The sequence below is a fragment of the Ammodytes marinus genome (genome assembly GCF_949987685.1).
Source record: "Ammodytes marinus genome assembly, chromosome: 22".
Classification (NCBI taxonomy): domain Eukaryota; kingdom Metazoa; phylum Chordata; class Actinopteri; order Uranoscopiformes; family Ammodytidae; genus Ammodytes; species Ammodytes marinus.
In genome coordinates, this window is record NC_137226.1 from 10,428,403 (window position 1) to 10,441,587 (window position 13,185).

Genomic DNA, 13,185 nt, shown 5'->3' on the forward strand with positions numbered 1-13,185 from the left:
TTTATCATCCCCAATGACTTTATTAGTGAGGTAAAATCAATAAATGCGTGTCTCCAGAACATAATTAAAAACTTTGAAAAAAAGAACATTTGAAAAAAAAGAACGGTTTTCGTTTATTGATTTTTCCTAAACGGTTATGATTTACAAACGTGTACACGTGTAACCGTGCACACCCCTAACTTGAACACAGTTCCCTGTTACACCTGGGCTGCCCCTTGCCCTCAGGTCGAGATGAGACATAGAGATGGAGATAGACATAGAGAAGGAGACACAGACCGGCACTTGAGAGTATTTTCCACTCGATGAACATGGCAGTAAGTCATGCCCTTGGGCGACTGTGTGAATGGATGCTGCCACAGAAGTCTGATCTTTAACCTGGAAATGCTTAACGCTTTAGTGCGTAGCTGTTGGCGCATCTACATGAGATATTTTATTCCCCTGCGAACTAAAGAACGATTTAACTATAGCCACTGAATGAAAGACAAAAGGTAGTACTGCATGATACTGTACTGTAAATGCACTTTGTGTGCTGACTTAGTGAAGAATGATGTCCTTATGGGTTCAGATTAGTTTGAATCCAATGGAAATTAATGGTGCCAAGCATTTCCAGTGTGAGATTTTCCATTTACTATACAGAAAAAAAAAATGTTGCCAGCAAGAGTTTCTAATTTCTATGCCAGCTGGCTGCAAAAAGTGCTTCGCCTGGCAAACTGTATATACCCTCATAGATTCAAGAGAAAGGGAGAAGGGGGGCGGGGATGGATCACGGAGATGGATTGAGATGTAAAGATGTGTAAAACGTAGACCGGAAGACGGAGGAAATTAGGAGAGTGGATAAGGAGGATAGATCAAACTGGAACGCTAGGGGGACTAGTGCCAGGAAGAAGGAGGGAGGAGAGATGAATGGATGGCATGGACGAGTTGAGCTGAAAACAGCAGATGCAATGTAGAGGAATGGAAAGAGTGATGGCTGTTTATGACAAAAGGGGAGAGGTGGCTGGAGAAAAAGGGAGGTGGATGAACAGATACAAAAAAACAATGGAGATTTAAACCGAGGAGAAAGCGGAGGGGACATTTTACGAATTAGTTATTATTGCACTGATTACATAATTTCTTGTTATTAATAGCCATTTAGTAGTTATGCTTATTTCCATATCTATAAACCATTAATCTGCATCATATAACCACAAAAGGTGAGCTCAGAGTCCCGGGGAATGGAATGGAATTCAGAGATCACAATTTAGTCATCGTTGTACAACTGAGTTGAGTAGTTTTTTGTACTGTATGTGAAGATCACAGAGTTTGGTAGGTGGAACTGGGATGTAAATCTCTCGGACACACTCGCAAGGGATTCTGCAAACATTGTGTGCATTCCTCTGGAGTCACGCTTCTCAACTAACTTCAGATCTACAGCTCTTCAGTCTCTGCCGTCTTTCCACTGTTATTGGGTGAATCAGCGGACCTGGTTATTAAACAAATAGGTTTGTGTGTTTGCTGCTCAGGTCTTATCCAACATCTGAGGAGAGTATGTTTGTGACTACCGAAAAAATATCCTCACTGTAGGGGAAAAATACCAGTTTGTTACCACTTGGATCTTATTTTTCTAGTTGTTTGTTATGGTGACATTGTACATTGTACACGCAATCACTGACATCTGACTCAAGGTCCAACAGTGCAAAAGATACAGACAGCTGATTGGATGTTTTGCATGTTTTAAACAGGCCAGCAGTTAAACCAGATTATTTAACCCACTTTATTTGGAGTTGAAGTGAGCTGAGATGAGGAGATACACAAGTTGTGATTAATGTTAGTGTAAACAGCATGAAAACCAGAGTTAGGGTACTGATTTCTTCCTTTGTGTTATACTCTAATATACTATACACATATTGTTACTGTTTACTGTTATTGCTAGAGGATTGGCCTACAGCCTGTATAATTGTGTGATATTTTTGCAATCTCATGTCCCCAATTCTTAGCAATTATCTTGAAAGTACAGTGTTCTTATTACAGTTAAAAAGGATGTCCAAAACTACGAAAGTAAGACCAGAGTTGAGAAGTCCACAAACCTTTAACTGTAAACTTAAAGGCCTTGTCTTTTATTGAGTAATTCATCTACTTATTCACCTTGCTAAAATATATAGTGAGGATGTTTATTTTTCCTCCAGATAGAGACACACAGGTAATCTTGAGTCGATCGTTTCATCAGATTGTGACCAGTAGAGTAGAGTTTTCCATTTATATACAGGCTGCTCCACAGTCAGCACTGGAGGGGGCAAAGCCAAACTGGGCAGTTCTGAGTTTGAGTGGCCCTCATTTATCAAACTTGAGTGGAAACTGGTGCAGATTCTGGCGCAAATACCTCCCTACGCCAGGTGTCGCGTGGGATTTATCAATCAGTCGTATCTCGCCAATCTCAGCGTACGCCAGGCCATTATTGATAAATGCGGCGGCTGAAAACAATCGTATCACGCCCCTATATTTTCTCAGTTTAGAGGCCTCGCCCAGAGGTTTTACGACATGGATACGCGCATTACGGCACAGAGGAGGAACTTCTCTGAAGTAGAAATTGACAGAATAACAGCGAAAGTAGAAAAAATAAATAGTTTCATTTCGGAGCATTACAAGCGTCATCAAAGAACGACAGAAGGCAGCAGTTAGGAAGGAAATAACTGCTGCGGTCAACAGCGTTGGTGTTGACAACAAACGATCTCCAGCTGAGGATTTTGCATTTAAGGTTTACATAGGCTATCGCTGAAATGCTATAAAACAGCATGTACAATTATATGTCGCCATTTCTTTACATAGATGAAGAAAAAGTGGTCTGACTCAAATCGCCACTAAAAAAAGCGTTTTGCTGTTCTGAAATGCAACCATGGGGGCATAATATTTATAGTTGTAGAGGAGAAAAAGACGCACCATCTGTCCGATAATGGTCCCCATAAAAGAAATACATGTCTGCAGAGATTTGAATGATTAGAATGTATTGGCCCTTTTAGATAGCACTACTCAAAATGGTTTTAAAAACTAAAGATAACACATTTTGCGTTTTACTGTATGACAGCATGCGCTTGGCACGAGTGGTCAGCCCGGCCGTCAGCTGCACAAGCCGACCCGGCAACGATCAGCTGTGAGAGCGCCCACTGTCCTGCTCCACCAGCAGATCGGAAAAACGTGGAAATAAATCGCTCGCATAAGCGATCAATGACACATTAAAAGAGGAACTAACATCTAAAAAGTGCGTCAAATAAATAAAATGTTAAGCTGAATGTTGTGCCGTGTATTTTTTATCATAAAGAGCAGTGTAGGCCTACTACATATTTAATACTTAGGCTAACATTTTGAATGAATGCAGCCCCCGTGCCTCAGTGTCCCCCCAGCTGCTCCAAGACGGAGACAACTGCCCTTACGCAGTCCCATGCAGCGCTCCTAAGTGGCCGGTGTGCGCACTATTGAATCAGCTCTCCTACTTAGTTGCACACCATAAGCTGCACATTTTTAAGTGATTAATATCTTTATTTCGGTCGGAGCAAACACTGCATTTGTATTTTCTTCTAATAATTGTCCAGCAAAGTCATCGGCTACCCGGCACAGCCTGCACTGCGAGTCCATGCTGTTTACAAACTTGCGTACACGAGCTGAGAGCTGGCATGGGATTTGAGCGTATCCTACGCTAACGTCCATATTGATAAATGCCGAGGTTTGCGTGGAAATGTGCGTACACCCACTTTTCTGGTCTACGCACGGTTGTTTGACTGGGTGAATAGGATGCAGGACAGTCCTGGTCCTGGAGAAGACAGCGTGCTGGCTCAGCAATGTTACTTTCATACATGATATATGGTTCTCTTCAAATAAAATGATGATCACCTCTCAGTCTCTCTCTGCCTAGCTTGTCTTCCTCCTTCTGTTGCATGCACCCACTTTCCATCCTCTGTTCATCAACCCATGACTCATTGTGTGTGTGTGTGTGTGTGTGTGTGTGTGTGTGTGTGTGTGTGTGTGTGTGTGTGTGTGTGTGTGTGTGTGTGTGTGTGTGTGTGTGTGTGTGTGTGTGTGTGTGTGTGTGTGTGTGTGTGTGTGTGTGTGTGTGTGTGTGTGTGTGTGTGTGTGTGTGTGTGTGTGTGTGTGTGTACTCAATGTCCACGCCTAAGTCCGCATACAGTTTGTGTGTGTCCAAGTTTATATACATGGTGCGACTAACTGTCCTAACCTTTTGGACTTTAATGGTCTTACTGGAAGATAATAATAACCTCCAAACCTTGTTTTGTGGGTTTTATCATTGTGTGTGTGTGTGTGTGTGTGTTGGGCATGCTTTGTGTGTGTTTTTCACACATGAATGCCCTTCGGTAACAGATGGTCTTCAAACCTGTGTGTTTATTTAGTCAGGAGGATGGAGAGAAAGGGATAGAGAGAGGGATGGAGAGGAAGGAAGGGGGGAATAAGGTAAATACAGGGAATGATAGCAGGGGAGAAAATGGCAGATGGACGGCGGGAGGAAGGGGGGAGTATTGCGGTGAACGGGCTAGGGAGAGCAAGAAAGAGATTTAACTGAAGGTAAAGAGATAACAAAAAATACAGGAGACTTGTACTCTCAGTAGAGTGTTCTTATAAAACTTTAACTTGAATGCAGAGAGAGAGAGAGAGAGAGAGAGGGGGGGGAGAAGTAGCACTGCTGTTCTTTTGCATGGGCACAGTGTTCGTTTTATAGTGGAAAAGAAATGGAGAGATTTGAAAAACTGAAAGGAAAGAGAGGATCACTTTTCTCTCCTTTCCTACAAGGCTGGGATTCAGCGAGTTCTCTCTCTCACTTTCTCCACGTTTTTCTTTTTCCAAGTGTGTGTGTGTGTGTGTGTGTGTGTGTGGAGGCCTGTTATGTGGTGGTAGCCATGTCTTTCCTTATAAGGAGTGGGTTTGGGAAGAGTTAGTCAAGGAATGAACAGAATTACAGTGCAGTCACTCCCCCTCTTTTCTTATTTTCTGCTGCTGCTTCTCTAAAATCTATCTGGGTAGCAGTGTGTCTTTCCGTGTATATCTATCTGGTTCCGAGTGCATGACACCTGTACTACGTTTGTGTTGAACAAATGTGACAGCTGCAATGCATCCTCTCTCTCCATCTCCTCCCTCCACTCTTTCAACCCACCACTGATCCTGATGTTGCGTCTCAAAAGTGACTGATTAGGGTCAGCGTTTCACTGTCGCCATCTCTCCCTTTCACTTGCTCCCTCCCCTCCTTGCCTATTTATTATTCATTCTTCCCCTCATTACATCTCTTGTCTTTCCTCTTTTGTTTTCATACGTACAAACATTCTGATGCCATTTTCTCTCCTGCTAGCGAGCTCTCCTTCTTTTCGGGGGAATTTCCATGTGTCGCTTTCGATTTCCTCCTCTTGATTATGTTCTTCATCCTCTACCTTTCTGCGCAGAAAAAGAAGAGAGGGAGAGAGAAAGAAAGAGAGCGAGAGAAAGATTGTTAATCGGCCTGTTGTCTAAGGCCTGAGTGGGCGATGCTTTCAAACTGCTCACGGTCATCGCACACACACACATACACACACACACGGTCACAACGCTGATGGCAATGACCACTGCTTCGAACATTACGCCCGCGTGTGGACGTATTTGTGTGCGCTTGTGTGTGTGTGTGTGTGTATGTCGTGTTTGTTTGTCCAAGTGTGTGTTTATGTGTTTTCTGTCACAGTGTGTATCTGTTTGTGATAAGAAGGGGGGAGCGTGACTCATCAGGCAAGTGCAGAATAAGCGAGGGATGAGACGGAGGAGTAATAACGGAGGGACGGTTAATATTGAACGACAGATGAGCAGTAGCCTGGGGAAGAGGACGAGCGGATGGAAAATTGTCACCATATTCACAAATAGATCTTCTCTTCTCTTCAGTAACATTCTGTTATGGCGTTAACTATGAAGTCATGGGAAATGTGTCTGATAGTCAAGCAAAGGGAAAAAAAGGGAGTGCAGTGCAAGAAAACTAAACAAAAAAAGATGGATGCTGATGGAGACACCAATTAGCAGCTTATATGAGAGTAACTCATTACACCTTCAATTGTCATTCATTGATTTCGCGACCATGGCGTCTATTCATTTGTAACTGAATTGCAAAAGACAACAAAAGTATGCAGTCGACCCCATGAACAGCCATTGTTAAATGTGAGGAGTTGACTTACTGACACTACCTCACAGGACACAGGCATGTCATTTCATCCCATGTAAGTGCTTGCCGTCTCCTTCACTAGCATACATAGCTGCTATTGCGACAGGATTTCTAGAGAAAGTGGGAGGATTGTTCAGGCAAAGCTTTGAGCTGTTAAAACAACACGGGGATGAAGATAATGCCCTTATCTCTCTGTATTTATCCGCCCCTCCCCAGGACTTCTGAAGGAGTGAAATACCATCTTGTTTGTGTGTTTTGTCACATTTCTACCCTCTGTTCTGCTATTTTATCACTTGAATGTGAACATAAACTAAAAAACTGTAGTCTAAACATAGTGATGCGAAAATATTTTTTTCAAATAGCTCCTTTTTTTTATGTGGTGTTGCATAGTTTTGCCTGTGTGTGTGTGTGTGTGGTCTGACCGGCAGTGTAATATGAACTTGCAAATGAGTGTGTGCGGATGTTTCTTGAGACGCGTGGTGGTGCTAGCATTTCTGTCCCTGTTTTGACTGGGTGAGCGACCCTCCCAGCCACTCGCTGTCAGGAAGTGTGTGACCGCGTCAGAGGTCAGAGAGCCAAAAGACGACTGAGCAGAAACTGAGAAGAAAAACACAACATGAATTCCGACGCTCTCTCCTCTGTTGCCCATTTGTAACCCTTCCCTCCTATCCCTGCTGGACATCATTAACCGGCTGTTTACTCAAACTCTTCTGGCCTCTTTCTCCTAATCTCCCCCTTTCTCTTTTAGTTTCTTTCTGCCTCCTTTCATATTTCACGCCCTGTTTTCCCTCCCTCTTCGTGTGGTCTGACATTTCTCTGCTCTACATTCCTGCTGTGTCTGTGTGTTGAGGGGGAGTTACTGGCACAAGCAATTGTGTGTGTGTGTGTGTGTGTGTGTGTGATTCTGTTTATATTCTTTTTATATTTAACCTTTTCAAGTTTTGTGTGTGTGTGTGTGTGTGTTGGTGTGTGTGTTGACTGTATTTGCTTGACTTTGTGCAGAAACAAACTGATTTACACCAACTTTGTGTGTGTGTGTGTGTGTGTGTGTGTGTGTGTGTGTGCTCTTATGTGTGCAACTCTGCAGCTCTGACATACTTTTGAATGCTTGATGTGTATTTTTTCTGAACATAATGATGGATGTTGGCATGCATGTGCGTTTCTTTAATGCCTACGGTAAATGACTCACAAAATATATTATAGAGGATAGATGCTAATGTAATGAGCATGGGTTTTTGTATGTGTTGTGTGGCATGAATATAACTATCAGTACCTTTTTGCATGTACATACTGTTCTATTCATACCTACGGCTGCAAACAACAATTAACTTGACTATCAATTAATCACAAGAGCGTGTGTTTGAGGAGATTTTTGTGAGTCAGCAGACAAACACACTCACAGTGACACAAATGAGGAGAAAAAAGGATCAAATATAACAAATTATTGCGATATTTTGTACATTTGTCTCTGGCCAAGGCATAAAGCAGGAGACACGCTGCCCTGGCTGTCACTCAGCTTAAAGCAGAACTATCATACAGCAGACAGGTGCTTTGATATGATCGAATTACCTTTCATCACGGTTTATCTGTGCGTCTGCCTGTGCGAACATACATTCCATTTGTGATCACTATCTGCTTCTTCTTCTTTTTTCTCCTCTCATTTCTCTTCCTTAATATCTCAGACCTGTTTTTCTTCGCCTCGCCGCTCATCCGTCTCTTTCCCTATTCCTTTAATCTTGTTGATTAACGATGGGTGAAAGAGAGCGATAGCATCTCTGCCTTTTTCCAACCTGTCTTTCTTTTCTTTTTTTGAATAGAGACGATGCGGTTTTATGTTGTTCCAATACAAAGAATGCAACTGATGGTTTATAGCTTTAGCTAATTAACAACTCCCTAATTGGGCAACTTAATCAACATACTTTAATGATTAACATACTAAAACCATAATACAATACAGAATATAATCAATTACAAATACCACAACACATATACTGTACTATATCCTCTCATTACAAAACTAGTATATCCTTCAGTCGGATACATAATTTACTTTTGCTCTCCTTCATGGACTTTCTCTCTCAACACTTTTTTGCTAGCTGTGTTATTTTTGTCTGTTAAAATGCTCTGTGATTCATGTGGTGATGACCAGGCTGTTGCTCATGTTAAGAGTGACACATTTAAAAACAAAGAAAGGCTGGGGACATCATACTGCACACACACACACACACACACACACACACACACACACACACACACACACACACACACACACACACACACACACACACACACACACACACACACACACACGTTAGTCATGTCACCTTGTCCTCAGCTATGTTATAACACAGAAGATGACCTAACATGCTGTGTGGTGCCTAAGTCAGCCCGTCGCTCCTCACACTCTCACTCACACATTGCTTGAGATCAGTCTTGATGTATGTTTTGTATTGATCCAGATTCAATGCAATTAAACCCAATTATTTTAGAAGGAATTTCTCCAAGAGCTACCGAGTCATGTGGTACGATATATAGGCTACAAGGTCCCTTCAAAATGCTCTGGGTACACCCTGGGCTGTTCTGCCAAAGGAAAATGACCAGAACACCTCAAAAAGAAGGTGGAAAAGTGGCATCCTCAGTGTTGATATAAAACCTGTAGTGCCTCAGCCTCAAAGTGATGTCCGATTTCACAATACCTTTCTTTTTTTTTCTTTTTTTTTAATGATCACAAATCACAAGACACACATTAAACTGAGACATAAGTTTGGAAAGCACCAACATCTCTTCTTCCGGTTACAATAACGATCACATCAATGATACTGATGAACAGCCGTGTCAGACCTCTGCCAATGTTTTATGGTCCTGTTGAGCAACGGATTAATGAAATCTGACTTTGTGCTCCATTATTTCTCTCCCTGCTCTCTTGTTTTATCTCCCACATTCATAAACTTTAAATTGAACTCCCCCTGTGATCCCTCCAGCATCTTCAGTGCAACATCCAGGCCTTGCAAGATGAGGTGCGAATCCAGCGCGATCTCAACCACCTCTTCCAGTCCGACTACTCCGAGTCCGGTCTCCTCGGAAACCACGCCATCTCCCCACAGGAAATGACGGAGGACAACTTCCTGCGTCTCCACGGCGAGTACGAGCGGCAGGTCAAGGAGCTCTTCCTCCTGAGGAAGACCGTGGAAGAAATGGAGCTGAGGATAGACACACAGAAACACACTCTAACTGCCAGGTAATGTCAAATCTGGTGTTAAGTGATGTGATTTCTGGCACCTATTGCCTGCCATTTCCACTGAAGCTTTTTAAATCTATTTTTTTCCTAACAGGGACGAATCCATAAAGAAGTTACTGGAAATGTTGCAGAGTAAAGGCCTGTCGTCACGGGCGACCGAGGAGGACCACGAGAGAACGAGGCGACTGGCCGATGCCGAGATGACCATCCACCAACTGGAAGGCCTACTGGAGCAAAGGGACAAGGAGATGCTACAACTCAGAGAGGTGTGTGTGTGTGTGTCTGTGTCCGTGTGTTTGTCTGTCTGACAAAGTAGAACCAAAGCATTCAAGTATTCCCATGTATGTGCGGCTGTGGGCTGTGTCTTTTTGTACAGCTGGATTGAGTGTGTGAAAATCAAACTATGCCATGTTCAGACAATGCCTAAAACATCAACACACACACACACACACACACACACACACACACACACACACACACACACACACACACACAAACACACAGGAAGGTCACACTTTACCCTTTTTTTCAACATCTGACTCGCCATTAAATTGCCATTCATCAATGTGTTTGTTGTTTTATACAACAGCTCCCTCTAGTGTTAAGACAGACATTACGCTGTTCAGTAACATAATGTTTATTTCACAATGCCAAATACTATTGTATTAGGGTGAAAAGAAAATTTAAATGCAAAAAAGAATGAATGAATGGAAATGTAGGAATTTATTTTCACAATCAGCACCTGCTCATGTGTCATAGAAAACACACAAATAAATCAAATAAATATGCTAGACAACATACACAGTAGAATACATACACAACAAAAACATTTTGATACTAATGCACCAATGATTCCTGCAGACAGATTTAAAAGATTCAAAAACACACACACACACATTATAACATTTTATGTGTGATAATAATATTTATCGTGAACCGTTAACTTGTCTTGTTGAAAGGCACCAGGTTGAGAAACACTTCAGTAACACTGTGTGATACACAAAACAACTGATCTCAGAGCTGCCTTTTGTGACCAGCTCCTAATGCACCCACGGGCCACAGCTGTGAGGGAGAAACATATAAGCACTCAAGAGCGAGTGATGCATCATCATCATCAAATGTATCGAAGGCAAGAAATGTCTATAAGAAAGAGAGTCAGGAGGCAGAATGAAAGGGTCAAACATTATAAGGTGATACAGTATCGAAATACTCCTACTCTGTAACTCTGACCCATATTTCTTCACATTGCATCAGTGCACTGGACAGGTTTCACTGTCTGTTTAACTAAAATATACCAATGCTAAAAATTCAGTCGTATTTAAATTTCAATGTTAAGTATCCGTTAGTGATGACATTTTACAGTGAACTTTCCTTTTGCTGAACAGATTTAATTATTATTATTTCTTCTTTGCTACGGTACTTTTGCAATAGTTGCGTCACTGTAACACCAAAAGAAAGTAATTACAGAACAAAAAAACATTTTTTTCAAGAAATATCTGAGTGTGTGTGTGGTCCTTCGGCTTCCATAGGGTTAATATACTAGTGCCCTTAAGCCATGGCACCCTTTCACCTTATCCCTTTCACACATGTTATTTTGTGATTCCCGACTCATGCATTAGCTGTCTTTGTTAGCCTGTGAACTGTGTTTCCTCCAAAGAAAAGCAGTGATGCATACACTGCTACGTCCTCCCCCCTGCTTTCATTCCCTCCCTCTCTCCTACTCTTTCTCCCTGTCCTTTCTGTGTCTTTTTGTGCCTTTACATCCACCACTACACTTTCCCTTCTTTATCCCCCCTTGCGCTCTCAATTCATTTGACTGGTGCGGTGCGATGTGGTCACAACAGCCGGATAGAAAGGATTTTGTTGCTTGTAGTTCTGTAAAATAGTCTAGTACAAATGTAAATTTTGGAGGATTTTGAAAATTTTAGGAATCTAGTGTAGGCCTCTTGTCTACGTACATTTTTTTTATTGATATTATTTTATCATAGGTTAATGCTGCTGGCACTTAGTCATCTTACAGCATTTCTTTATTTCACTGAAAAAGTGGCTTCATTTGGACATTTATTTTTATTTTTATTGGAGACCATTTTAAACTTCATGTGAACTCTAAGAGGCTTCAAATCTGCGCGCTAATATATTGGAATTAGCATCATTTTAAGGCTGTCAGATTGGATCACTCCTTCACATTTCGAGGGCTGGTAAACGGTGTCAGCCCAGTTATAGTGGCGTTCCCCTCGCAGCTTTGAAGGATGTGGGATGGACGTATCGACCCGAGGAGGCTCAGAGCCAGAGGGAAACAACAACATCTCCACCCTCCTGCCTCTCCCTCCATCTCCATCCCCATCTCTCCATCTTTTCCTATTCCTCCTCCTTTCCATGTGTCTCCCCCCTTCCAGCCCTCTCCTCCTCCTCCTCCGTTCTCCCCTTACTTGCGCCGTCACCAACTCTGTTCCTCTCCCTCTTTCCCCGCACCTTCTCCTCGTTCCCACCGTCACTCCGTCCATCCTGTCGTCTTCCCGTCCTCCTGTCCTCCCCACTATCCCTCCTTCGTTGTCAATTCTTCGGCCCACCCCTCCGTGCATCACTCGCCCTCCTTCCCCGCTCCTGCTTCGCGGCCTACACCCCACATCCAGCCCTCCCTCCATACATATCCGCCAGTAGCCTTTCATGGCCCACCACCACGACCTTCTCCTCCCTCGTTCCATCCCTCGTTCCATCCCTCTGCTGTTCCTGCCTCTGTTGACCCTCGTGTCTGTATCACTCAGGAGCTGCACAGGAGATACGAGGCAGCTCCAGAATCCACAAAGACCAAGGCCTTGCAGACAGTCATCGAAATGAAGGTAAACACGTCGATGAGTACGTCTTGTAAATGTGTAATCTGTGTCACTTTAGTCTGTACTATAGTAAATGTATAGAGGTTCGGCTCAGAAATAAAGAATTTAATGCAGATAGACTATGGTATGGTGTTTTTCATAGTAGCTTATTGCAGATGGGTGCTAAGGGTGTAAGGGCAGGGTGTCATACTTTATGGAATGTAAAGCCCACTGAGGCAAATGTCTATTTGTGATATTGGGCTAGACAAATAAAACTGATTTGATTTGATTTGATTTGATTTGATTTGATTTGATTTGGATGTATTGATATCAGTTTACATGTTGGCTGATATGTAACAAGAAAATTACAGCACAGAGTTTGGGTTGAATTACCAGCTCTGGTCATCTTTCAGGAATACCAAAGGAATCTTATTTATTTGTGATATAATATATGTCCCAGCTAGAGTAAAATCCCACCTGGCCTTTTTACCCCGTTAACATGTGCATATTTGTGTGTCAGGACGCTAAGATCAGCTCCATGGAGCGCGGCCTGAGAGAGCTGGAAGATGAGATCAACATGCTCAAGTCCAACGGAGCACTGAGCAGCGAGGAGAGGGAGGAGGAGATCAAACAGATGGAGGTCTACAGGTCACACTCCAAGTTCATGAAGAACAAGGTGACACTTTCACACACACACACACACACACACCTAACGCGCTTGTCTCACCATATCATTTTCACCAGAGTTTTAAAAAAATGTTAAGGTTTTTTTGTTGGAGCCGCGCTCATTAAAATACACTTTTGTCATGTCAGGAAGACGAGACAGTTTTGGAATTCAGCAGATTTTTTTCTCTCTCTGTATTTTGCCTGTTTGGCTTGAAATGTGTTTGTTTTTATCTCTGGTGTTTTTTTTATCTCACATGTGGAAGGAAGTCATTTACACCTCTTTTTTTACCATAATATTTTTTTTATAC

General features: G+C 42.5%; 1 protein-coding gene across 2 annotated transcripts in view; it reads left to right on the forward strand.

Moving 5' to 3' along the window:
- Positions 1–13,185, forward strand: part of LOC307268506 (ELKS/Rab6-interacting/CAST family member 1-like) — a 125,965-nt gene that overhangs the window by 18,071 nt on the left and 94,709 nt on the right. For both annotated transcript variants that reach the window (XM_080051165.1, XM_080051166.1), the window contains exons 5-8: positions 9,142–9,398; positions 9,493–9,664; positions 12,164–12,238; positions 12,732–12,887. In XM_080051165.1, the coding sequence (XP_079907291.1) occupies positions 9,142–9,398; positions 9,493–9,664; positions 12,164–12,238; positions 12,732–12,887 (660 nt within the window). The remainder of the gene's footprint in view (positions 1–9,141; positions 9,399–9,492; positions 9,665–12,163; positions 12,239–12,731; positions 12,888–13,185) is intronic.